The sequence below is a fragment of the Tachyglossus aculeatus genome, chromosome 25, assembly GCF_015852505.1.
Source record: "Tachyglossus aculeatus isolate mTacAcu1 chromosome 25, mTacAcu1.pri, whole genome shotgun sequence".
Classification (NCBI taxonomy): Eukaryota; Metazoa; Chordata; class Mammalia; order Monotremata; family Tachyglossidae; genus Tachyglossus; species Tachyglossus aculeatus.
The window spans coordinates 3,891,508-3,919,404 of record NC_052090.1 but is presented as its reverse complement, the minus strand read 5'-3'; the positions used below and the strand labels follow the sequence as shown (position 1 = coordinate 3,919,404).

The 27,897-nt window shown below is 47.2% G+C and overlaps 1 protein-coding gene and 1 non-coding gene across 2 annotated transcripts in view; one reads left to right on the top strand and one right to left on the bottom strand.

Moving 5' to 3' along the window:
* GREB1L (GREB1 like retinoic acid receptor coactivator) overlaps window positions 1–27,897 on the bottom strand; it is a 142,298-nt gene that overhangs the window by 91,500 nt on the left and 22,901 nt on the right. Inside the window, exons 2-5 of the mRNA XM_038766766.1 lie at window positions 24,272–24,431; window positions 23,324–23,521; window positions 14,343–14,519; window positions 2,420–2,596 (exon numbers count right to left, since the gene is read on the bottom strand). Of these exons, the coding sequence (XP_038622694.1) occupies window positions 2,420–2,596; window positions 14,343–14,519; window positions 23,324–23,521; window positions 24,272–24,428 (709 nt within the window). The 5' untranslated portion in view covers window positions 24,429–24,431. The remainder of the gene's footprint in view (window positions 1–2,419; window positions 2,597–14,342; window positions 14,520–23,323; window positions 23,522–24,271; window positions 24,432–27,897) is intronic.
* LOC119945640 lies at window positions 5,181–5,318 on the top strand. Its single transcript, XR_005456300.1, has one exon. It is a non-coding gene; the product is annotated as a small nucleolar RNA SNORA7 (small nucleolar RNA).

Here is a 27,897-nt window from a genome sequence, read left to right as displayed (position 1 = left end):
GCGTAACCACCCTGGACGCCAGTTATCTCTGACCACCCATACAGCAATGATGCAGTCCTTGTGGAAGGCTGTTTTGGGACCAATTTTACTCCTCTGGCCCCAGCTTGGTAGATGCATTTGAGTTTCCCCCGGAGAGTGTAGCCCCTGAGAGCACCTTGGGGTCCATTTGCAGAGAGAGGTTCTGAGCAGGCATCCATTGAGCTCTGCAACTTTTACTTTCTGACAAACTGGTCGGCTGTTGCCAATGAGAGCCCTGTCAGAGCCATGAAACAGGACAAATGCTTGGCTCTGAGCCACCGCCAAGAACAATGCTTCAGGATGCCTACAGCACTTCATCAGGGCTGGATACCAGGCATCTGTGTGTCCCTTTCCCCTTCCCACCCTCCACCATATAGCCTGGGGCAGGACCAGTGACTTCAATTCACACCCTGCTCCCCCCACCCCTTTTCCCCGTGGCAGTGCATGGGTGACACACCAGATACCACATTCAAGCATCATTTCACAGGACATTCTGACCCACTATGTTCCATTCTGGGACAACACATAACATAACAATTCTCCATCTTTGCTCAGACCCACAAGCCAAGATTTGGAGTAGACTAATTGTCCCTGGTTCAATTTTCCACTCAAGATACCGGCCCCATATCTTCTGAATCCACGCCCTGGGAGGGCACATCTCAGAGGAAGGCCAGTGGGTCGTAGAGGTCTATGTGGGCCTTGTGCCTGGGCACCTGTGGCTTATCCACCCTCCTGAGCCTTGCCCTTAGTCTGAAAACCACAGTGATCAAAACTGGACAAAAGACGGTCAACCCTTCCCAAAAAGACACACAGACAGGTGGAGAAGGCTCGGCAGGAGTAATTATTTTTCAACATGGAATCACTGTCATTGAGGGGGCTGTCTTAAATCCAGAAATATCTTGGTTCACTAATTTCAACTCACACACCACAGCCAATTCGGAGATATCCAAGCATGCTGTCTGAAAAGATGGAGGAAAGTTCGTTCTGCCAGAGAGCTTGCCGGAAACACCAAGATACTGCCCTGGAAGAGGAATTCTTCCAGAATGATCTGTAAGGGAATGCCCAGGAAGGAAATTTCCTTCTTTGTGTCAGTGGAAAGGGAAACAGGGAGTGCAGGAGGAGCCAGAGGGTGTCCAATCTTTCTCTCCTCCCCTTGTTCTTTTCACTTTCACATCCTCCAGCTGTCAGTGCCACAAGAAACCTCCTTGGGCTGAGCCCAAATAGCCAAAATGCTTCTAAGCGGAAGCCAGGAACTACCAACAGGGATCAGTAAGAAGTCCAGAAGCTGTGATCTGGCTCTCTCCAAAAGGGCCCAGGACTAGCAACTTCTTGACCACCAAAGGTGAAAGGTGTCTCTAAAATGCTGGCCCCAGAGCTGGGGGTTCTGACCAGCTCTTTGGGGGTGGCCAGGATGATCTTCCCTCCCCTGCTGCTTCCTTCCCAAGTGGCATTTTCATGACAGGTTTCAGTTGCTGAGCTATATTTTTCACCTCCCACAGGCTTGACGGACCACTCCCTGGCCAGCAAGTTATTACAGAACCAACCCCAACCACAGCCAAGCCCAAACCTGCAGCGCTTTTAAGATGTAATGACCCCGACCTCCTAGGAATGACAACCATTCACTGTAGAGCCGAGCATGGGCTTCTGATGGCGCTGGGTGGAGGCCATCCTTCGGGATTGGTTTTTGGGAAGGCCAGGACCATGACCATCTGGGCTTTTCCTCTGCCCGGGACAGGGAATACGTCCCATGAGGGCAACTGACGCCAACATTACAGAAAGTCTTTGGAGGACAAAAATCATGCTGACTGCAACTCCGTGTGGGTTAGGCTGTCACAGTCACCCCACCTTCAAGCACCAACTTTCCACTAGAATACTGTCTGCTATTAGGGAAATTTCATCTTAAACTTACCCAAGCATGATGCTTTGGTCAGTGGTATTTGCGAACACCAGGCCTGTTTCCTAGCTGGAATTCACCCCTTTAACCACACTTAATGAGATCATCATAACAGTCAAGAAATCCAACCACGTGAAACCAAGCCAAGGGTTCTGGACTCATTCCGACATGTTGAAGTATAAGAGTGCAGGTGTTTGTGAAAGGTCTGAGGACCAAAAAATGCTCTAAAAAATGTCTGAAGAGGAGGCAGGCCCTTCTAAAACCTTTCCAATTCAGACATCACCTAGGCAGGATTTTTTTTCCCCTGAAAGTTTCCCCAAGGGCGGGAAGAGAGGTGGGCATTCACGCCCAAGGATGTTCAGTTTCACCAAGGATTCTGAATTTTCTGTTGCTTTATCCCAGAAGCCACACCCAAGTTCTAAAGCTTCTGAAATTCACCTCTGGCCTTCATACAAGGCTTCCCCTCCTAACCAGCTCCCTCTCCCTCCGTCATCCATCCCCCGGTACCTTTCCAGCAGATCAGCGGTCCTCTGGTCAGCACCCCCTGAGCATTCCGGACTAGGTAGTACTTTAAGTGCTTCTGCTTCTTGGGCTGCGTGGTGAGTTTCAGATTAATGTGGTTGGAAAATTCCGTGAAATAGCGAAACCCTCTTTCTCCGCAGCCTATACAGTTTCCAGAAAACCCTGAAATGAGAAAAAAAAAATGAACAAGTAAAAATCGATTTTCTAGTGGTGACACATGTTGGAAAGAATGAGTTGTCCTTAGCCACAGCCATGATATTGGGACCTGGAGATTACATGAGAATGGGCTGAAAGGAGGGAGAGAAGCAGCATGGTGTAATGGTTAGAGCATGGGCCTGGGCATCAGAAGGTCATGGGTTCTAATCCCGACGCCGCCACTTGTCTGCTGTGTGACTTTAGGCAAGTCACTTCACTTCTCTGGGCCTCTGTTACCTCATCTGGAAAATGGGATTGAGACTGTGAGCCCCATTTGGGACGGGGACTGTGTCTAACCCTATTTGCTTATATCCACCCCAGTGCTTAGTACAGTGCCTGCCACACAGTAAGTGCTTAACAAATACCACAACTATTACTATTATTATGAATTTTTGGAACGGTTTTCCTTCCTCTGGGCATGGTAGAAATAATGGTATTTAATAAGCATTTACTATCTGCAGAACAATCTCCTATGAGCTTAGACTTTTAGACTGTGGGCCCACTGTTGGGTAGGGACTGTCTCTATATGTTGCCAACTTGTACTTCCCAAGCGCTTAGTACAGTGCTCTGCATACAGTAAGCACTCAATAAACACGATTGATTGATTGATTGATTGAGCTGGGGAAGAATTTGGTTGCTATGGATTCGGACAACGGGCATCTGTTATTAGATTGTAAATCCCTAGTCGGCAGGGACCACGTCTTTACTGCTCCTGTTCCCTCTCAAGTGCTTAGTGCAGTGCTTGGGACACAGACTACGCTCAATAAATGCTACTGATTAATTGATTGTTACTTCCTACATTTTTATGTGGTGGGTCTCTAAGTAAATTGAGAGCAGGAAAGCTGGGACATTCTTAAAGGAAGAGTCTTACCTGCTCAAAGGCCAGCCTTCTGGAGTGCATGTCTGGTGTGTGTCACCTTTGACAGAGTGACTCAAAACCACCAGTCATCCTAGCTAATCCTTCCCAAGGGACAGTTTACTTGTTAACTTGTACCTGTTTTGTTTTGTTGTCTGTCTCCTCCCTTCTAGACTGTGAACCCGTTGTTGGGTAGGGATTGTCTCTATTTGTTGCTGAATTGTACTCTCCAAGCACACACAGTGAGCGCTCAATAAATACAACTGACTGAATGAATATCTTCAACCTGGGAAGTGTGATCTGGCTTTCTCTAGACTACTTAGGGTTACGTCACTGGGGACACAACCTGGCCTTGGTCTCACATTCACATTCTAAACTATTTGTTGCGTTGTATGCATTTGCAAATGCACAAACAACTTTCTTCTTCAAAAATGTGATAAACTAGCTTTGTGCTTGTGCAGGAATTGTGTAGGCAGGCGAGAACGAGGCCGAGTGAGGAGGTGAGCGGCAGAGGAGCGGAGGGTGCGGGCTGGGCTGGAGAAGGAGAGAAGGGAGGTGAGGTAGGAGCGGGCGAGGGGATGGAGAGCTTTGAAGTTGAGAGTGAGGAGTTTTTGCTTCATGCGAAGGTTGATAGGCAACCACTGGAGATTTTTGTGGAGAGGAGTAACATGCCCAGAGCGTTTCTGTAGAAAGATAATCCGGGCAGCAAAGTGAAGTACAGACTGAAGCGGGGAGAGACAGAAGTTTGGGAGATTAATGTATGCAGAGCACTGTACCTAGCACTTGGGAGAGTACAATATAACAATAAACAGACACATTCCCTTCCCACAAGGAGCTTACAGTCTAGAGGGGTTGTTATTGTGGTTGCTGTGAAGCTGCTGGGGAGCAAAGGGAGGTTTTGAGGTACAAAGCTAGTGGGAACTGACATCAAGGAAAATGAATACAGTTGCAATGGGCCCCATCATTGTCTTCAGATCAAATGCAGAGGTGATGGCTGTTCCTGGGGTTTCTGGATGCTTCTGAGAATCTGGAGACACCCTGGTTTCAGATAGACTGCTTTGATTTTTCTTTGGGGAACAGGATACAATGCACGCCTGATTGACCCCCTAACACACACCTAATTCCCAGCTGTATACTCTTTCCCAGCACTTAGTACAATGCACTGCACACGGTAAGAGCTTAATAAATAATAATAATGATGGCATTTATTAAGCGCTTACTATGTGCAAAGCACTGTTCTAAGCACTGGGGATCAGGTTGTCCCACGTGAGGCTTACAGTCTTCAACCCCATTTTACAGATGAGGTCACTGAGGCACAGAGAAGTGAAGTGACTTGCCCAAAGTCACACAGCTGACAAGTGGCGGAGCTGGAATTTGAACCAATGACCTCTGACTTCAAAGCCTATGCCCTTTCCACTGAGCCATGCTGCTTCTCTGTACTACTCCACATCATGGCTTGGATAATCCACAACTTGGGCCATCTTCCTTTGAAGACTGTTACGGGCGGGGAAGGTGTCTACTGTTATAGTGTTATACTGTACTCTCCCAAGCACTTTAAGTACAGTGCTCTGCACACAGTAAGTGCTCAATAAATATGATTGACTGACTGACTGAGTAATCAAGATTCTACTATATTCCTGGGAGCAAATTCTGTCTTCCACCAGCCTAAAATTCTGGGTGCGTAGCCCAAAATGATCCCCCTCAGGGTCGCACCTGGAGAGTTTCCAGTACTCTATCAGTCTCGATTACAGGAGGGAGAGTCAAGCAGAGGCCTACCCATTCCATTCCTAGCTTGGCCAGTGGCTAGTCAGAGGAAGGCAATCTGCTACAAATCAAAACTCACCTGTGCTGGGCAGTGGCAGCACGGGAGTGAGTCGAGGGCAGAGATTCGTTTACTGCGTGGAAGGAGGCAGTGGTAAACACTTCTGTATTTTTACCAAGAAAACTCTATGGATACACTATCAGAACGATTGCAGATGGAAGTGGGGCGTTCTGGGAGAGATATGTCCGTGGTGTTGCTATAGGTCGGATACGACTCGACAGCATAAGATCCCAAAGTCCCCAAGGTGATCCTTCATAGAGAAATTAGCCCCGAATATGCTCCAACCAATCAATCATCAATCAGTTAATGGCATTTGTTGAGCACTTACTGTGTACAAAGCACTGTACTAAGCACTTGGGAATCAATCGATAGTGCTTATTGCATGCCTACTGTGCGAAGAGCTCTGTACTGTTTGGGAAAGTACAGTATAATAGAATTGGTAGAAATGAGGTGGGGGCTTCAGAGGTAGTCAAGGAAAAGGTATCAGTGTGTACTGAACACCAACTATGAATTATGGTCCATTGACATTAGTGCTTCGGAACTGACAGCCCAAAGTATCAGATCTGTTAATTGACTACTGGTCTTTCGAAGTCAAAGACGTTGCTGCAGTAAAGGAGAAACATACTAGGCGAAAGGCACTTTTAAGCCATGGACAACAACAGTGTAAGCCTTCTTGAGCCTGTTTTTTTTAACGGTATTTGTTAAGCGCTTACTATGTGCCAGGCACTATACAAAGACCTAAGTATACACAAGCTAATCAGGCTGGACCAGTTCATGTCCCTCATGGGGCTCACAGTCATAAATCTTCATTTCACAGATGAGGCAACTGAGGCACAAAGAAGTTCAGTAACTTGCCCAAGGTCACACAGCACACAAATGGTGGAGCAGGATTAGAACTCGGGTCCTTTTGACTCCCAGGCCGATGCTCTGGCCACTAGGCCATGCTGCTTCTTCTGTCTTTGGTCATCCAGGTGTCTCATGCTTTTGCCTTCAAGCCCACCTCACGACACAGCTGAATTGATGAGACCAAAGCTAACCTGTTCCTTTCTCTAAAACACACCATTACCCACCTTCTCCCATAGTGGAATATTTATTCAAAAAGAGTTTAGGGACCCTCCACGTTCCTGCTAAAGTCACAGTGCTGCTGTGACCTTTCCCTAACATCCATTTTTCTGGCACTTGGGGTAAACCTCTCTAGTGGTCCAGTAGACTCCCTGGGCGAGGCAGGGACATCAGGATCAATACCACAATACTATGAGATAAATCCCTCAGAGCTTTGGAAGGCTCTGGAATGGATGTAAGGTCAGGCAGAGATTTAGAAATCCAGATCAGAGGGGAGCCAAGGTTGCCTGGAGGTTTACCAGGATAGCCTCATGTCCTCCAAAGGCATTTGCTAATTATATTGGTCCATGGCATCATCAGCCTCTAGGCTAAGGGAGGACGTGAATATGTCAAGATGTAGTAAACTGTTTAACTCCAGTCAATTTCTCTCCACTGGATTCCAGTAGAGTTTCTTCCGAGCAGACAACAGAGGAATTCCTAAGTTGAGGAAGCACCCAATGCCCATATGGTTGGCACTTTCGGACACTATTTGGATGTGACACCGGTCATCTGCTCTTGGCTTATCCATGGGGGAAAGTAGAGAGATAGGTCCGATAGCAGGCCTGTTGGGACCCTGTAGGGTGACGTAATCTAGCCTTCTGAACCCGCGATGAGACTTCATATTTAAAAATCTCTAAAAGGTGAAACTCCAAACCCTCCCTTGCTAGCTTCTTAATAATAATAATAATTATTATTATTTTTGTGGTAATCAATCAATCAATCAATCGTATTTATTGAGCACTTACTATGTGCAGAGCACTGTACTAAGCGCTTGGGAAGTACAAATTGGCATCACATAGAGACAGTCCCTACCCAACAGTGGGCTCACAGTCTAAAAGGGGGAGACAGAGAACAGAACCAAACATACCAACAAAATAAAATAAGTAGGATAGAAATGTACAAGTAAAATAAATAAATAAATAAATAAATAGAGTAATAAATATGTACAACCATATATACATATATACAGGTGCTGTGGGGAAGGGAAGGAGGTAAGACGGGGGGATGGAGAGGGGGACGAGGGGGAGAGGAAAGAAGGGGCTCAGTCTGGGAAGGCCTCCTGGAGGAGGTGAGCTCTCAGCAGGGCCTTGAAGGGAGGAAGAGAGCTAGCTTGGCGGATGGGCAGAGGGAGGGCATTCCAGGCCCGGGGGATGACGTGGGCCGGGGGTCGATGGCGGGACAGGCGAGAGCGAGGTACAGTGAGGAGATTAGTGGTGGAGGAGCGGAGGGTGCGGGCTGGGCAGTAGAAGGAGAGAAGGGAGGTGAGGTAGGAGGGGGCCAGGTGATGGACAGCCTTGAAGCCCAGGGTGAGGAGTTTCTGCCTGATGCGCAGATTGATCGGTAGCCATTGGAGGTTTTTGAGGAGGGGAGTAATATGTCCAGAGCGTTTCTGGACAAAGATAATCCGGGCAGCAGCATGAAGTATGGATTGAAGTGGAGAGAGACACGAGGATGGGAGATCAGAGAGAAGGCTAGTGCAGTAGTCCAGACGGGATAGGATGAGAGCTTGAATTAGCAGGGTAGCGGTTTGGATGGAGAGGAAAGGGCGGATCTTGGCAATGTTGCGGAGCTGAGACCGGCAGGTTTTGGTGACGGCTTGGATGTGAGGGGTGAATGAGAGAGCGGAGTCGAGGATGACACCAAGGTTGCGGGCTTGTGAGACGGGAAGGATGGTAGTGCCGTCAACAGAGATGGGAAAGTCAGAGAGAGGACAAGGTTTGGGAGGGAAGACAAGGAGCTCAGTCTTCGACATGTTGAGCTTTAGGTGGCGGGAGGACATCCAGATGGAGATGTCCTGAAGGCAGGAGGAGATGCGAGCCTGGAGGGAGGGGGAGAGAGCAGGGGCAGAGATGTAGATCTGGGTGTCATCAGCGTAGAGATGATAGTTGAAGCCATGGGAGCGAATGAGGTCACCAAGGGAGTGAGTGTATATTGAGAACAGAAGGGGACCAAGCACTGAACCTTGGGGAACCCCCACAGTAAGAGGATGGGAGGGGGAGGAGGAGCCTGCAAAAGAGACTGAGAAAGAACGACCGGAGAGATAAGAGGAGAACCAGGAGAGGACGGAGTCTGTGAAGCCAAGGTCAGATAACGTGTTGAGGAGAAGGGGGTGGTCCACAGTGTCGAAGGCAGCTGAGAGGTCGAGGAGGATTAGGACAGAGTATGAGCCGTTGGATTTGGCAAGCAGGAGGTCATTGGTGACCTTTGAGAGCGCAGTTTCCGTGGAATGAAGGGGACGGAAGCCAGACTGGAGGGGGTCAAGGAAAGAGTTGTTGTTGAGGAATTCTAGGCAGCGCGTGTAGACAACTCGTTCAAGGAGTTTGGAAAGGAATGGTAGGAGGGATATGGGACGATAACTAGAAGGTGAGGTGGGGTCAAGAGAGGGTTTTTTTAGGATGGGAGAGACATGGGCATGTTTGAAGGCAGAGGGGAAGGAACCAGTGGAGAGTGAGCAGTTGAAGATGGAAGTTAAGGAGGGGAGAAGGGATGGAGCGAGAGATTTCATAAGATGAGAGGGAATGGGGTCAGAAGCACAGGTGGCCGGAGTAGCACTTGAGAGGAGGGAGGAGAGTTCCTCTGAGGATACCGCTGGGAAGGATGGGAGAGTAGCAGAGAGTGTTGAGAGCCGGGGGGTTGGAGAAAGGGGGGAAGAGACTTTGGGGAGGTCGGACCTGATGGATTGAATTTTGTTAATGAAGTAGGAGGCCAGATCGTTGGGGGTGAGGAAAGGAGGAGGGGGAGGAACCGGGGGCCTGAGAAGGGAGTTGAATGTACGGAAGAGCTGGCGGGGGTGATGGGCATGGGTGTCAAAGCACTTACTATATGCCAGGCACTGTGCTAAGTGCTGGGGTAGATACAAGCAAATCAGGTTGGACACCATCTTTGTCCCACATGGGGCTCGCAATCTTAATCCCCATTTTGCAGTTGAGGGAATTGAGGCACAGAGCTCTGAAGAGCCCAAGGTTACACAGCACATAAGTGGTGGAACTCGGATTAAAACCCAGGTCCTTCTGACCCCCAATGGCCACACAGCTTCTCTCCAGGGCTTGCCCTCACCGGAGATTTCTGGGTCAGGCGGAAACCGACCCTTCAGGAAAGAGCCAACGGGGCCAGTCTTAGAAGCAATCAAGACACTTTCACCCTTTTCTGTTTTTCCTTCTTCTCTGGCATGCTGCCTGACGGCGAGTTCTCTGACCCGACTGGCAGTGAAAGAGACTTTGGTAAAGGCAGAGATCCACAGAGATGGAATCAGCAGTGAGGAAGTGGGATCCACCCTTTCATCCCATCTTCCTGAATTTGGGCACTAAGGGAAAGGAGAAGGTTCAGCTCAGCTTTCAGGGGCCACTAAGCCCAAGTCAACCAACCAATCAATCAATCTCTGCTATTAATTGATCACTATTGGGTGCAGATACTGTACAATGTGCTTGGGAGAGAAAAACAGAAGTAAAGCAAATGTTCCTTGGTCTCAGTGTATTGAGGGAGACAGGCTGGAAAAGCTGGGCACAGAGAGAGGAATCACGGGGGAAAACAAAGATATAATAGTAGACAGAATGTATCAGGATGAAATAGAATATGTGAATATAAAATTGAATAAACATATTCATAAGTGTCGAGGATGGATATAAACAAATGAGTGATTAGTGTGGTTGTTGGGCTGATGTGCCATGGAGCAATGGAGTTAATAGGGGAAGGCTACCTGGAGGAGGTGGGATTTTTACATTTTAAACACTGGGGGCTGGTGGATTTGGGGGGTTGGAGGGACTACTTAATCAGGGGATCTCAGGGGCATGAGCAAAGAGTTGGATGTGGGAAAGTCAAGAGTGAGGTACAGCTAAAAGGCAAGTTGGGAGGAGGGCAAAGAGGGTGAGTTCTGGGGAGTGACAATCAATCCATTGATTGATTGATTGTGAAGATGAAGAGCACTGATATGTATGATGGAGATCACTGGTGGAGGCCCTTGAAGCCACTGATAAGGAGTTTCTGCTTTGTGCTAAGGGAAATGGTGAGTCATTGCGGGACAGGAGGAGTGGAGATGTGCCGAAAATTGTTTCACAAAGGTGGTCTGGGCTAACAGCATGCAGCATTGATTGGAGAGGGACTGTAGGCTAGGAGACCAGTGAGGAGACTGAGACAGCAATCTATCCAGGCTATGACACTTGAACCACGGTGTGGCTGTTGGGTGAACAGGAAGCAGGTGATCTTGAAAATACTAAGAGATTTGAGAAGCAGCGTGGCTCAATGGAAAGACCACGAGCATTGGAGTTAGAGGTCAAGAGTTCAAATCCTAGCTCCTCCACTTGTCAGCTGTCACAACTTCTCTGGGCCTCAGTTACCTCTTCTGTAAAATGGGGATTACGACTGTGAGCCCCCAGTGGGACAACTTGATCACCGTGTAACCTCCCCAGTGCTTAGAACAGTGCTTTGCACATACTAAGAGCTTAATAAATGCCATTATTATTATTATTACTATATCAATACTATATTTACCCCACCCTCAGCACTACGGGATTTAAGCATATCTCAATAATTTACTTTCATGTCTGTCTCCCTATCTAGATTGTAGGCAGGGAATGGGTCTACCATCTACGTTGTAGTGTACTCTCCCAAGCGCTTAGTACAGTGCTCTGCACACAGTAAGTGTTCAGTAAATACACTTGATTGATTGACTGGAGGAAGAACTGGCAGGATTTAGCAGTGGATTGAAAGTGAGAGCTGAAAGGGAGGGAGAGGAGTTGAGGGAGCTTCTGGGACAGTCAGGAGTGGGTTTAGAAGGAAAAATGGGAAGTTCAGTTTTAGTTGAAACAATTTGAGGTAGCTGTAGGACACTCAAGCAGAAGTAGACAGGAGGTTTGGAAATGTGAGATTGATTCATGGTAGAGTGATTGGTACTGGAGAAGTAGATTTGGGGGCCAACCCCATAAAGATGGTAACTGAAGCCACGGACATAGATGAGGGTGAGTTTAAATCAGGGAGAGGATAGGACTTAGAAAAGAGCCTTGAAGGATACCCACAGGTAGGGAAAGTGGGGGATGAAACTGAGAAGGAACACTGAGAATGGAAGGAGAACCTGGGGAGTCCCAAGCCTGCAAAGTCTGAGAGCCTAACAAAGAGGAAGAAGTGGTTGACAGTGTTGAAGACTGTGAGCCCGTTGTTGGGTAGGGACCATCTCTATATGTTGTCGACTTCTACTTCCCAAGCGCTTAGTACAGTGCTCTGCACACAGTAAGCGCTCAATAAATACAACTGAATGAATGAATGAAGGCAGCTGAGAGGTCAAGGGGGATTAGGAGAGACTTGAGCCCATTGGTCTTGGCTTCAAGAAAGGTGTTGATGACTGCCAAGAATAATGGGATTGAAGAGGGTTGAAAATCTGATTGCAGTGGATCAGGAAGGGTTGGTGAGAAGCAGGTTATTCAATCCATTTGAGGAGGTTGGGCGAGAATGGGAGCAGGAAGTTGGAGGCGATAGCCAAAGAGGGTCATGAGATGACAGAAAGGCTTTTGGGGCACAAGCAAGATTTGAATATGTTTGAAAACAGGACAAGGAGGCAGAAAGTGGGAGAAATTATTTTTAGGCAAATTCTCCTTCTGCGTCGAGCAGTTTTCTGGAGATGGTGGCATCTACTCTCTAAATCCTCATTCCAAATGATCTTTTCTTAAATCAAGCATAATGTAAAATGTTAAAAGCTTACCACCATGTAGTTTTCAAAGGAGCTTTCCCCACCAAAAAGCCAGTGATTTGAACAAGATCTAACAGAGTAAAAGAGTGACACATTCTTTGTCCACAAGGAGCTTTACATCTAATTGGAGACAAACATGAAAATATATATAACTAGTCAAAATAAACAATTGAGTACACTGTGTCTGACCTAATTAACTTTTACATACCCCAGCACTTAGAACAGTGTTCGACACATAGCAACTGTTTTACAAGTACCCGACACTATATAAGTGATGAGGAGGATATAAATAAGTTCATATGTGTTAGATTTGGCTGAAGGAATAATTTGGCTCAATATGCTTTATGATTAAAAGGGGAAGATTAACTAGAGAAGCCGTGGGACCTAATGGATAGACCATGGGACTGGGAGTCAGAAGGATGTGGGTTCTGATCCAGTCATCTGCCGTATAGCCTTGGGGAAGTCACTCAACATCTCTGTGCCTTAGTTACCTCATCTGTAAAATGGGGATTAAGATTGTGAACCCCGTGAGAGACATGGACTGTGTCCAATCTGATTAGCTTGTATCTATCCCAGTGTTTAGTACAGTGCCTGGTACACAGGAAGTGCTTAGCAAATACCATTAAAAAAATTATCTGAGCCTCCGTGACCCATCTGTAAAATTCAAATACCTGTTTTCCTTCCCTCCCTCTTAGACTGTGAGACAAGGACTGTGTCCGATCTGATTATGTTGTATAATCTTGTATAACCTCACTGTTAAGTGCACATATTAAGCACTTAAAAATACCATTATTATTATTATTATTGTTATTATTATGCAAGCTTTTATCTCTGCGCTGTCAGGCTGGGGGGTCCAGGAGTCATGCTGAGCAGAAGGGAAAGCCTTGGGTACTAGCAGGCCCTGGGGGACTTGATTTTCACCAGTGGGAATCACTGCTGGACATCTATGAGTCTCGTTCTTCTGCTCGCACCTGCTCACTGGGACAGGAGACTCTGTTACCACATAAATAAAATAAATATTTATTTATTTTACTTGTACCTATCTATTCTATTTATTTTATTTTGTTAGTATGTTTGGTTTTGTTCTCTGTCTCCCCCTTCTAGACTGTGAGCCCACTGTTGGGTAGGGACTGTCTCTATATGTTGCCAGGTTGTACATCCCAAGCGCTTAGTCCAGTGCTCTGCACACAGTAAGCGCTCAATAAATATGATTGATTGATTGATTTATTGATTGATTACCACAGGGGTGGGGAAACAGAGTCAAGGAACATGGGTGAGAAGAGAATAAGGACCAGCAGAGATAAAAGAGAAGATAGAGAAGCAGCATGGCTCAGTGGAAAGAGCCCGGGCTTTGGAGTCAGAGGTTATAGGTTCAAATTCTGGCTCTGCCAATTGTCAGCTGTGTGACTTTGGGCAAGTCACTTAACTTTTCTGGGCCTCAGTTACCTCATCTGTAAAATGAGGATTAAGACTGTGAGCCCCCTGTGGGACAACCTGATCACCTTGTAACCTCCCCAGAGCTTAGAACAGTGCTTTGCACATAGTAAGTGCTTAATAAATGCCATTATTATTATTATTATAAAAGTCAAAATCACTGTTTCCATTTCCTACTCACCCAGAATCCCACATCAGTAGCTTTTACCAGGACCCAGGGGGGCAGAAAGGAAGTGAAGGGGAACCCCCTCCAGACATAACACATATTGCAAGTCATCAAAGATGCTCCTGTGGTCCTCCCACCTCATCTCTGCCCCGAGCTGAGCCATTTAAAAGGTGGTGTCCCCTTTATGAGGCACCCATTCTGGTCAGTGGTGTTCCTAGTGCCACTTGCCTCATCCCTGGGATTATACCCAGCTGGGAGGTGGTGACGGTCTGGGAGTGGCAGAGCCAGGGCTATGCCAGGGCAGAGCAGACCACCCCAACCACACATCCACACCCCTTTCTCCTCCATCAGCCACTCTCTTCTTCACAGAGTGGGGGAAATGGGCAGCACGCAGGTGAAGCGTCAGACGGAGCAGGGGCCGGACGGCGGGAGCCGCAGGTCAACCCTAGTACCGCCTCAACCCCTCTGACTTTGCCTGAGCAAGATGGTCTTGATGAGATCCTAGATTATCATCGGGCCGGGTGGCAGCCATGTCAGTCGGGTCGCTAGAATCGATAGAATCACAACTGCCGTCCGAAAGGGCGGGATGATCCCGAAGGCCCCTCCTCTTGGACCAGGGCTGGGGAGAGGGAGGAGGAGAGGAAGCAGACTCACCTAAAAGTGCATTTTTCCCCTGATCGTCCGGCAGGAACCGCCTGTCTACCGCGCAGACCAGAATGTGCTCAGGAAGATTGGGGGATTTGGCACCCACTAGCAGGAACCCGGCGGGGACGTCGATCTGCTCCATGCACAGGGACACCAGGCGCAAGTCTTTGCCCGCTTGGCAGAAGCCTGAGAGGGGTGGGAGGGGGGGACATGAGAAGTCAAGACGAGATCTGATCTGTGATCGGAATCGTCGCTCTTTCCTGTTCCTCGAGAGCAGGGGTTGCTCTACTCTCCCAAGTGCTTAGTCCATTGCTATACACAGAGGAGGTGCTCAACAAATGCCATGGATTGATTGAGTCCCAATGGAATCAGAAACCCAGGGATGGGAGTTTTGGGGTGGGATACGGCTGGCAACCCAAATGGAGATTCTGCCTGGGGGCAGGTGGCTGTCTTGGGACTCCCGATGGGCAGAGCAGGCTTTCTAGCTCTTCCTCCCTTCAAAGCCCTGCTGAGAGCTCACCTCCTCCAGGAGGCCTTCCCAGACTGAGCCCCCTCCTTCCTCTCCCCCTTCGCATCCCCCCCCCGCCCTACCTCCTTCCCCTACCCACAGCACCTGTATATATGTTTGTACAGATTTATTACTCTAACTTGTACATATTTACTATTCTATTTATTTTATTTTGTTAATATGTTTTGTTTTGTTGTCTGTCTCCCCCTTCTAGACTGTGAGCCTATTGTTGGGTAGGGACCGTCTCTATATGTTGCCAACTTATACTTCCCAAGCGCTTAGTACAGTGCTCTGCCCACAGTAAGCGCTCAGTAAATACGATTGAATGAATGAATGAATGAGAACGATCTATCCAGCAACAAACGGGAGGCTATGACAGTCCTCAACTCCCCTCCCTCCTCCACCCCACAACTAGTGAACCAGACTGAGTGCCCCCCTTTCCTCAGCTTCCCCTCCCTTCCACATCACCTCAACTCACTCCCTTCACTCTACTCCCCTCTCACCACCCCACAGATCTAGTGTATATATGTATGTATTTTAAATTCTATTTATTTATATTAATGCCTGTATACTTATTTTGATGTGTAAATATCTATAATTCTACTTATTTATATTGATGCCTGTTTACTTGTTTTGATGTCTGTCTCCCCCCTTCTAGATTGTAAGCCCGGTGTGGGTGTGGGGTGTCTCTCTTTATTGCTGAATTGTACTTTCCAAGCGCTTAGTATAGTGCTCTGCACGCAGTAAGCGCTCAATAAATACGATTGATTGAATGAATGAATGAACTTGAGAAGCAGCATGGTGCATGGGCCGGAAAGTGAGAAGGTCCTGTGTTCTAATCCCTGATCTGCCACTTGTCTGCTGTGTAACCTTGGGCAAGTCACTTCACTTCTCTGTGCCTCAGTTACCTCATCTGTAAAATGGGGATTGAGACTGTGAGCCCCACATGGGACAGGGGCTTTGCCCAACTCGATTTACTTGTATCCCATCCCATGCTTAGTACGATGCCTGGCACATAGCAAGCACTTAAAAAAGCAGCACAGCTTAGCGGATAGAACACAGGCCTGGCAGTCAGAGGACATGGGTTCTAATCCTGGCTCTGCCACATGTCTGCTGAGTGACCTTGGGCAAGTCGTTTCACTTCTCTCGGCTTCAGTTACCTCATCTGTAAAATGGGGATTACGAGTGTGAGCCCCATGTGGGACAGGGACCGTGTTCAACCTGATTTCCTTGTATCTACCCCAGTGCTTAGAACAGTGCTTGGCACATGGTAAGTGCTTAACAAGTACCATAGTTATTATTAACAAATAGCGCAATTATTATGATTGCCCAATGTGCACCACATTCTTCTTCGGAACAGAACCTGCTAAAATATAGTTTCCCATTGAGAGCAGTCCCTGGCTGCCTCTGTAAAGTAGGTTATGACCCTATTTAAATTGGGGGCTGGGCTCAGTGTGAACTTCCTCTGGACTTCAAGGGAGGAAAGCTAGTATGGATTTGTGCTTTTTGAGAGTCTAAACCTCTCAAGGGCCTGGGTTTTCAGTCAATCCAGGGGGCTAAAATAATAATAATAATAATAATAATAATAATAATAATAATAATAATGTTGGTATTTGTTAAGCACTAACTATGTGCAAAGCACTGTTCTAAGCGCTGGGGGGAATACAAGGAGATGAGGTTGTCCCATGTGGGGCTCACAGTCTTAATCCCCATTTTACAGATGCGGGAACTGAGGCACAGAGAAGTGAAGTGACTTGCCCAAGGTCACACAGGAGACATGTGGGCAAAGATTGGCTGGGCGCCTACCATCATAAGCAGTAGCGTGGAAAGCAAGAGCCTGGGTGTCAGGAGACCTGGGTTCTAATCCCGCCTCTGCCACTTGCCTGCTGTGTGGCCTTGGGCAGATCGCCTCCATTTCCTGATCTGTAAAATGTGGATTAAATACCTGTTCTCCCTCTCTTAGTCAGTAAACAAAGCATGGCTCAACGGAAAGAGCACGGGCTTTGGAGTCAGAGGTCATGGGTTCAAATTTCGGCTCCGCCACTTGTCAGCTGTGTGACCTTGGGCAAGTCACTTAACTTCTCTGTGCCTCAGTTACCTAATCTGTAAAATGGAGACTGTGAGCCCCCCCTTGGGACAGCCTGATCACCTTGTAACCTCCCCAGCGCTTAGAACAGTGCTTTGCACATAGTAAGCGCTTAATAAATGCCATTATTATTATTATTATTATTATTATTATTAAACCTCTTGTGGGACGGGGACTGTGTCTCCCCCAGATGTGCTTAACAAATACAACAATTAAGAAGCTATCCAGATGGGGTCAGTCTTTCAGGTCCTATGTACTTGAATGACTGCATTTTCAGTGGATATGTTAGGTATCCAGTGAAACCTCACTCATCAATCAGCTAAAAGTATTTCTTAAATCCCTATTTTGTTCATTGGAGATAAGAAACATGATCCCTGCCCTCAAGGATCTTCCAATCTAATGGAGGACGCAGGCAAACACAAATTTATTAGCAAACAATGGAAGTAGGGGGATCCATAAAGATACTTTTTTTTAATGGCATTTATTAAGTGCTTACTATGTGCAAAGCACTGTTCTAAGCGCTGGGGAGGTTACAAGGTGATCAGATTGTCCCAAGGGGGCTCACAGTCTTAATCCCCATTTTACAGATAAGGGAACTGAGGCCCAGAGAAGTTAAGTGACTTGCCCAAAGTCACACAGCTGACAGTTGGCAGAGCCGGGATTTGAACCCATGACCTCTGACTCCAAAGCCCATGCTTTTTCCATTGAGCCACGCTGCTTCCCTACTTCTGGTAATAACAAGAGTAAGGAATGACAGATAAATGAGTAACTAGAGGTCATGAATGGATAATTCATGAAAATTCTGAAAATTGCAGGATTAGCACTAAGATGATTTCTCTCCCCAGATATAACATCATCTTTCCTTTCCTACCACCTCAGCAACTCACTACTTCGCTTTGCACTTTTATAAATACCATTTTCCATTCTCACTATTTGAGTATTTCTTCCCCCTATTTGTAAATTACTGTAAGTCTGCTTCTCCACTAGATTGTAAACTCCTTTTGGGCAGGAATTGTGTCATCTTCTAATGTTCTCTCTGGAGTGCTTGGTATATAGTGCTCAGAACACTATGGGTGCTCAATAAATATTTTTGGTTGATTGACGGTTGCTGGAATGCCCTAATCTGGGTAGTGGAATTTAATCAGAGAATTCTTCCTGCTGGATTTAGGATTTCAGGAGGGCTTGGAAGCTGGGGAGAGTTGGGGTCTTGTGGATTTGAAAGGGGAGGGATTTGCAAGGAGCAGGGGAAGGTTTGGATAGGGATCTGATGAGGTAGGTTCCAGTCGGAATTATTGAGACATTCCTTAAATGCAATTTTTTTTTGTAGGTGTGTATCTGTCTACCCAGGTGTCTGTGGTGTTTGTGTGTGTGTGTGTGTGTGTGTGTGTGTGTCGGGGGGGGGAAATGGTGGTGGTTGTGGTGGTGATGATGATGGTATGGAGCAGTGTGGCCCAGTGGAAAGAGCACAGGTACAGGTCTCGGAGTCGGAGGACCTGGATGCTGTGTGACCTTGGGCAAGTCACTTAACTTCTCTGTGCCTCAGCTACCTCATCTGTAAAATGGGGATTTGATACCTGTTAATAATAATAATAATGGCATTTGTTAAGTTCTTACTATGTGCCAAACACTGTTCTAAGCGCCAGGGGGGATACAACGGGATCAGATTGTCCCATGTGTGTACATATTTATTACTCTATTTATTTATTTTACTTGTACATTTCTATCCTACTTATTTTATTTTGTTGGTATGTTTGGTTCTGTTCTCTGTCTCTCCCTTTTAGACTGTGAGCCCACTGTTGGGTAGGGACTGTCTCTATGTGATGCCAATTTGTACTTCCCAAGCGCTTAGTACAGTGCTCTGCACATAGTAAGCGCTCAATAAATACGATTGATTGATTGATTGATGTGTGTCTCACAGTCTTAATCCCCATTTTACAGATTAGGGAACTGAGGCACAGAGAAGTTAAGTGACTTGCCCAAAGTCACACAGCTGACAAGTGGCAGAGCCGGGATTAGAACCCATGACCTCTGACTCCCAAGCTCGGGCTCTTTCCACTGCTCCTCCCTGCTTAGACTGTGAGCCCTGTGTGGGACAGGGCCTGTATCTGATCTATCTTGTATCTTCCCCACTGCTTAGAACAGTGTTTGACACTAAGTGTTCCACAAATTCCACAATTACTATTATCAATAGTAGTAACAATATTTAAGTGCTTACTGGGTACAGAGCACTGTTCTAAGTACCGAGAAAGGGTTCACTTGTGGGAATTAAACACAAACACCGTCCTTCAAGGGGCTCACGGTCCTGAGTCTGTAAATAAATGAAAAATGAAAGATGGAATTTGTTACGCCCTTACTATGTGCTGAGTCCTGGGGTAAACACAAGCTCATTAGGAAGGAGAGCAGGTATTGAATCTGAGGCACTTCATCATCAATCGTATTTATTGAGCACTTACTGTGTGCAGAGCACTGTACTAAGCGCTTGGGAAGTACAAGTTGGCAACATATAGAAACAGTCCCTACCCAACAGTGGGCTCACAGTCTAAAAATCACTTGGAATTTAAGTGACTTGTCCAAGGTCAAACAAGTTGCAAGGGGCAAAATCAAGATTAGAACCCAGGTCCTCGAACTGCCAGGCCAGTGCTCTTTTCATTCATTCATTCAATCGTATTTATTGAGCATTTACTGCGTGCAGAGCACTGTACTAAGCGCTTGGGAAGTACAAGTCGGCAACATATAGAGACGGTCCCTACCCAACAATGGGCTCACAGTCTAGAAGGGGGAGGCAGCTCTTTTCCACCAAGCCAAACTATTTCTATGCATCTCTGGGTGGGTGTGAAGCTCACGTTTGGCTTTAGCATGGCCTATAGAGATCCCTAATGAGTTGAGGGAAAGTTAGGGATGTGGAAGAAAAAGTTAGGGAAGCTGGACTGATATTCTGCAGGGCTTTCCAAGTATCTTGTTGTCACTGTTGGAACCAGAATATTGGGTGGCAGGTATTACTGGTCTGAGCCAGTTATAGTAAGGTCTTATTTTTGTGTTGGCTTTGCCTCTTTGTTTCACCGGTGTTTAAAATCTACATAAGACGGCTAGAAATTCAAGTTTCCCTTCTTCTGCTACTTCACTTACTCCCGATGCCTCTGCATATCCCACGACATTTGCAATTTAACGTCGCTTTTGTTTACCACCGTGGAGATCAAACGCTGCCTTCTCGACATCAAAGCCGGCCTTCCTTCTGGAGGCAGGCGAGAGGAGAGCCAAATTAGCTCGAAAATCCTAGTGGATTCTATATAGATGTGGCTTGGCTGGGCCACCAATAAAACATTCGACAAGTTGGACTTGTAGGGGAGCAGGGCCTTGAAAGAGAAAACGAAAAAGTCTCCCCGAGAGCTCTGTGAATGCAAGGACTCAGGTCCCCCATTCTTGCTCTGAAAAAAAACAAAAAACAACCCAACCAAACGGGCTGATTTCAATTGAATTGAACCACGGGGCCAAAGCCCTTGGGGAAAAGGTAATGAATGGCCCTTAGGAGGTCTATTTGCATTTGCTTGGGGGAAACAGCCAAGGTTTTTTTTTTTTTATCGAAATCGATTTGCAGCTTCAATCTCCTCTAGGCAGCCAGCGGGGGATGGTGGGGTGGAGGGGGAAGGGAGAGAAGGGAGTGTAGGTCTTAACAGCTGTAAATACAAACAAAAGCAGTGGGCTACACTGAAGCGAAAGATTTTGCTTCCTTCCCCCACCTAAAAGAGAGGCAATCCACAGCCTCGGTGTGGGGTACAAACCCATCCCAGAATAAGACATTTACATAAGACATTTCCATCTGAGTGGAGCTTCACAGAGACTCATCAGGCATTAAGTACCTGCTTATCTAATTGGTTCCCAAATTAGGCTTCCCTCCTTTATCCCCTGGTCAATAAAGGGCTTCCCAAAGGCGGGAAGGGGTTATTCTTGGATACACCCCGTGCGTCTTACACTACCCTATTTGTTGGTGTTTGGGGAAGGTCATAAGTCTTTCCCTCCCAAAGAACTGGGAACTAACTCCTCAGAAGGACTACAGAGAAATCAGCAACGGCTCCTCGAGGCCAGGGCTGCTGGTATTTATTTGTTGTATTGTACTCTCCCAAGGGCTTAGAACAATGCTCAGCACACAGTAAGCACTCAGTAAATACGACTGAATGAATGGACGAAAGAATGAAGGAGGGTTGGGGTAGGGAAGATGGAGAGCAAGGGGAAGAGGGCTGAAAAGCAACCTGCCATCTTAGTTGGCTCAGGACTGACCTGATATTCACTGGCCTGAAAAGCCTTAGGAAGGAGGAAGTGAAGGAGTTGCCAGTTCACAGACCAATGGACTTGGGACAGGAGTCTAAATTGCAGAGCAGGCGTCCATCCAATTCCTGTCTCTGTAAGGCAGCATTGGGGGAGGGAGGTTGCCGTCCTGGACTCTGAAATCCATAAAATTGCCCCTCTGTCCTGGCTCACCCAGGACTCAACAGCCTTTCTCTTCTCCAACAGCCTCAAATCCAATCCTGGTTATTCCCTAATGGAAACTCTCAGTCCGACCAATCCTAAACTAAACCCAGGCTCCAGGCTCCGAAATGAGAGCAAGGAGGGGGAACAATAATAACTGTGGTATTTGTTAAGCGCTGTGTGCCAGGCATGCTGGGGCGAATAACAAGCAAACAGTGTTGTGCCACATGGGGCTCACAGTCTCAATCCCCATTTTACAGATGAGGCAACTGAGGCCCAGAGAAGCGAAGGGACTTGTCCAAGTTCCCACGGCAAACAAGTGGCAGAGGCGGGATTAGAAGCCATGACCTTCTGCCCCTCAGGCCTGTGGTCTAGCCACTACACAATAATAATAATAATAATGGCATTTATTAAGCGCTTACTATGTGCAAAGCACTGTTCTAAGCGCTGGGGAGGTTACATGGTGATCAGGTTGTCCCAAGGGGGGCTCACAGTCTTAATCCCCATTTTACAGATGAGGTAACTGAGGCAAAGAGAAGTTAAGTGACTTGGCATGCTAATACTACGGATGTCTGGAAAGAGAACCATGTTCACACACATCCAAGAATGGTGGACAAGGACTCCCTGGGCCCAAGGTCACCGGACATTCACTCATTCAGTCGTATTTATTGAGCGCTTACTGTGTGCAGAGCATTGTACTAAGTGCTTGGAAAGTACAATTCAGCAACAATCTAATATCAGCTTAGCAGATAAGGAAAAACACTTCACCAGGCAAGTCTCTCTGCCTTTCTCAGATGCCCCTTAGATCAGAATTCCACTGGGAAGATTTGAATGTGCCATTTGCAAATATCTGGGGGTGCAATGGCTCTTTCTATTATTCCGCTTTTCCCAAGAGACACCTTGGTTAATGCAATGGGCCCAAGATTTTGCCAAGCCTGAAATCTGAGAGCTCAAAGGGGGGGGGGGGGGGGGGGGGCAGAGGAAGCAGGGTCTGAATCTTTTATTTTGCTACTTTTTGCGGCTCTAGTGAAAAAAAAAATTGCTGGGGAAGGAAGCTGGAGCTTGGACTGATGGTGGCTTTGGGGACTCTCGGTTTTCTGGCTTTTCAGTTATTCTGGTGGAATCTCATTCTGGGTTACCAGGTGGGTAAATCGAGATGTGGCCCACAGAAAAAGTGAATATGAGAGGATTGATTCTAACAAAATTCTATTGTAATGTTGTGGGTCCACCCAACTAAGCCCGTTCTGATTGAAGGGCTTCAGTCCCCAATTCCACTCTCCTGCTTATTCACCCCCAACGTTGGGGGCCTCATTCCCGACTCGGCTCCTGCAGGGGAAGGACTACCTGATAGCTGTCTTACTGGTGAAAGGGGATGTCCTGGAAGCTGAAGTCAAAGCAGCAGAGTTTATAATTGATTGTTGTTCCTTTGAGCAACAAGAAAATATCCCCTCAAAAAAATAATTTCATTGGTTTCCACGGGAGACAGTGTGGTCTAGTGGAAAAAGCATGGGACTAGCAGTCAGAGGACCTGGATTCTAGTCCCAGCTCTGCCACTTGCTTGCTGTGTGACCTTGGGCAAGACACTTGACCTTTCTGGGCCTGTTTCCTCCTATGTAAATTAAGGATAAAATACCTGTCTTCCCCACCTCTTATACTGTGAGACTTGGACAGGACAGGTACTATGTCTCATCTGTCTATCTCCCCAAGTCTTAGCACATAGGAAGTGCTTCTTATTATTTTTCCTGCTAGATGGCTAGCTCCTTATGGGCAGGAATTGTGCCTAGTAACTCTACTGTACACATTCAAGGGCTTAGGATGGAGTTCTGCCCAGCATAAGTGCTCAATAAAAATGATCGATTGATTGATTGACCGATTGGGTTCCGACCCTAAACCTAGCCCTCCCCCGGAACCCAGGAGTTCTGCCCAACTCACCATCTGTTGTGCAAGACCCTTCTGGGGCTGGCTTTTGCGAATAAGGGATTGGGGGGCTGTTGGAATCTGACATCTCTTCCTCCTCCTCTTCATCCTCCATCTCATTGACCCCTGGATTGTTCGAAAAATCCAGACTCCCATTCTGTGTGTAACGGTGCACCAACTCCTTGTCCAGATCTTCCACTTTAGGCTTGACGTCTAGGTTCAGACACAAACAATATCGGGATGGGTCACAGAGACGCTGGGGGACAATAATAATAATAATAATGGCATTTATTAAGTGCTTATCAGGTGCAAAGCATTCATTCATTCATTCAATCGGATTTATTGAGCACTTACTGTGTGCAGAGCACCGTACTAAGCGCTTGGGAAGTACAAGTTGGCAACATATAGAGACGGTCCCTACCCAACAGCGGGCTCAAAGCACTGTTCTAAGCGCTGGGGAGGTTACAAGGTGATCGAGTTGTCCCACGTGGGGCTCACAGTCTTAATCCCCATTTTACAGATGAGGTAACTGAGGCACAGAGAAGTTAAGTGACTTGCCCAAAGTCATACAGATGACAAGTGGTGGAGCTGGGATTCGAACTCATGACCACTGACTCCAAAGCCCATGCTCTTTCCACTGAGCCACACTGCTTCTACAAGGTCTGCTTCTACAAGGACAAGGTCTGGGAGCAACACACACGCCTTGGAGAGATGGAGCGAAAATATGGAAGGAAGAGGAAGCTTCCTCCAGGACCGAGCTTCTCATCACCATCTCCCCAAGGTTGGGGATTCCGTCTCCAGCTCAGGTCAATTTTCTCAAGCCCCTTCCCCAGTGCTCTGCACACAGTGCTCAGAACATTCACTCCTGGCGACCTGGATCTTGGCCCCCGTAAATGGAAAATGCCCCGTCACGGATGAGGCAGGACAGCTAGCGGGCTAAAGGTGAAGGACCGCTAGGCTCACCCGTGGGAGAAAACGGCTGCTGATCGGGGTCCAGGTAGAGTTGAGAAAAAATCGGGCGCGGTACGACGTTGCTGCACCTCAGAGAGGCTTCTATGGAGTTGTGGAGCGCTTCCTCAAATCGGGCGGATTTCAGCTGTCCTGCATAGGAATTCCCCATGATCTACAAAACAGTAGCGTGAGGGAGAAAACAGTACGGCGATGGTATAAGGAGTCATAAACTACATAATACTTACAGTACGGTGATGGTAAAAGGAGTCATTAGCCACATAATAGTTACATAGTACCCATGTCCCTTCCTGTTGATTCATTCATTCATTCAATCGTATTTATTGAGCACTTATTGTGTGCAGAGCACTGTACTAAGCGCTTGGGAAGTACAAGTTGGCAGCATATAGAGACGGTCCCTACCCAACAACGGGCTTACAGTCTAGAAGATGTTGATGCCTTAGAAGAGAAGAGAATTGCCCCTTTCAAGAAGTTTTGGGAGGCTTTGTGGACAAAGATGCAAAAGTGAAAAGAGCATCAGGGCCCTGAACAGGACATTTAATGACAGTGACAGAGCAGCTTTTGTGTGCACTCAGGGAGGTTAGCTCTTGAGGCCCCACGTCGGGTTTTTCTGTCACGTACGCATTCGTTGGTGCACTTCAAGTCCAGTGGCATACTCTTTGATTTTGAAGTCTATTCTAATGCAAAAGTCCAATTGGCTGCTCCCTTTCACAGGTCATGGTGATGTAATAATAATGATGGCATTTGTTAAGCGCTTACTATGTGCAAAGCACCGTTCTAAGCGCTGGGGGACACACAAGGTGATCAAGTTGTCCCACGTGGGGCTCACAGTCTTAATCCCCATTTTCCAGATGAGGTAACTGAGGCTCAGAGAAGTTAAGTGACTTGCCCAAGGTCACACAGGATTCGAACCCATGACCTCTGACTCCAAAGCCCGTGCTCTTTCCACTGAGCCACGCTGCTTCTCGTGACATCAACGAGATGTTGATGGTTGACATCAACCATAAGGTGCACACCTCATAATGTCATTACATGATTTCACTGCCGCAGCAAGCAGGGAGCAGTCTTTAGTGCCTCCATTGTAAACCTCAGAGCTTCGTTCTGGTCTTGGCCTCACTTGAAAGCTGGCTCTACCCAAAAAGGATAGGGGAGATGGCAGATCTCCCCCAGGCAACCCAAATCAGTGCCACCCACCTTCTCAGCTGAACCTCCACTGAGTCCAGCGGAATGAATGAATGAATGGGGACTGTGTCCAACCCGACTATCTTGTCTCTTCTAGACTGTGAGCCCACTGTTGGGTAGGGACCGTCTCTATATGTTGCCAACTTGTACTTCCCAAGCGCTTAATACAGTGCTCTGCACACAGTAAGCGCTCAATAAAGACGACTGAATGAATGAGAAGGGGAGCACTAGCCAGCCCATTCCCAGAATCTCCTCTACCAAGATGACAGGAAATGACAGTTGGCCATGGGGAGGGGCAGTTCCCAAGTCTTTTGTCTCCTTCAGTGTTTTCCTGCCCCTCTCTCTGCTCTGGGAGCCATAAATTAGTAGTGTATTTTCTGCCACGACCCTTTGGCACCCAGGGTACCTCCAGACAGACGGATAAGGGCTGAGGTTCCCATCGGGATGACCCCCACCCTGTGCCCTGCTCCCTGCGCTAGAGCCGAGGCCGGGCTCTGGTTCCCTACCCTCTCTCACCACATATTGCCTCTCCTTCCAGGATCCCGGCTCCCCCTTCCTCTCCACTGTTCCTTCTCCCTCCACTTGCACCATGTAGCCTCTTCCCCGCCCAACTGGGGATCATCATAAGATCATTTCCCAAGCAAACAGATATTGTGGCAGGGACATTTTGATTTTAATAGCAGTGGAAAGGGGAAAGACCACAAAATAAATATGGCTGCCATGCATGTGCAGCATCTGGGGGAGGGGAGAGCGCTTTTTGAGAAGCAGCGTGGCTCAGTGGAAAGAGCCTGGGCTTTGGAGTCAGTGGTCATGAGTTCAAATCCCAGCTCCGCCAATTGTCAGCTGTGTGACTTTGGGCAAGTCACTCAACTTCTCTGTGCCTCAGTTACCTCATCTGTAAAAATGGGGACTAAGACTGTGAGCCCCCCGTGGGACAAACTGATCACCTCGTAACCTCTCCAGTGCTTAGAACAGTGCTTTGCACATAGTAAGCGCTTAATAAATGCCATTATTATTATTATTATTATTATTATTATTATTATTATTTGTGCATGTGTGGTAATCAGCCAAACTGCACCAAGAAGGGTGCCTTTGCCATGTGCCATACTCTTAACCCTGCTACATGATCCCCTGAAGCTGTCCGCTTCTTGAGGGCAAGGATCATCTTTCTTAACCCTATTATACTTTCCTAAGTCCTTAGACACAGCAATCGCTCAATAAATTCTATTGATTGATGAACTGATTGAACCAATTGAAACCCGGCCTGGTAAAGGACAACTCTATCCATCTCAAATAGCCGGCGCTTGGGTGCCCTGAAAGCAATCTCAGTGATGTCTGATTCTAATCTAAGCCCCGAATACTTTTTCCTGTTGAAAACTAACCTCATATTTTAAATAGTCCTTATTATTCCAGCTGAATCCAGTTTTGAATCTCTTACTGTTTATCTCACTGTGTGTCCTGCTTTGAGCATCACTTGGCCCTGGACTACGCCTCCAAAGCGGCCCCCCGCCAGCAAGAAAGCCGTACCCTCCAGTTCAGCCCAATGGTCAAAGAGAGTTTCTAAATACGGTAAAAATGTTCAAGGAGCAAACTCAAGCACTGTAATGCAATTATGTACACCAAGTATAGTGCTTGGCACATAGTAAGTACTTAAATACCTTTTTTTTTAAAAAAAAATAAGTCTGTGTATGAGTCTGTGAAACTAGCCCACATCGAAGTGTGGAGTGTTCTGTCCTTTTCCATGCAATGCAGCGGTGGGGCAAGGTTGCAGAGGGAGCTCTCCTGGGGAAGGTGCTGGAAGCTCAAAGTTCAACCCCAGGAAAATCCCTTCGGGATTGACGGGAGGGAAGCACGGATCCAACGGGGGACTGTTCGCAAGGCAGAGAAAGCGGCAGGGCAGAATGTCAGCCAGGCCTGGGGCCCCGAAGGAGGTTCTTCCTGCTTAATAAATACGATTGACTGATTGCACACTCTCCTTGCTGATCTGCAATCAATCTCCTGCCCCTCGTCCTCTTCCCACTCCTGCCAGCCAGTCCTACAGAAGCCGATTCAGGCATGTGCTGTGAGTCACTAATAATAATAATGATGGCATTTAGAAACCGTGCCTGAAAAGCAGCTATCTGAATCCCACTTGATTTTCCAGCCTTCACCTGAATCAAATAAAAAGCGGCCCCCACTTCCTGTTCTCTACACACACAAACTAGTTTAACAAACGGGAGCCTGTTCGCAGTGAGAGCTCTATGTTGTCTTAGTGTTTTGTTTCATTGCTCCTTATGTGTCTGTCAGCAGCCCTCTCTCCCCTTTATATTTTTAGACCATGAGCTCCCCAAGAGACAGGGCCCGTGACTAATTCTCAACTATGTAGTCTTCCCCATCACTCAGTAGAGTGCTTTGCACACAGTAAGTGCTTATAAATACTTCTACTTCTCCTACTACAA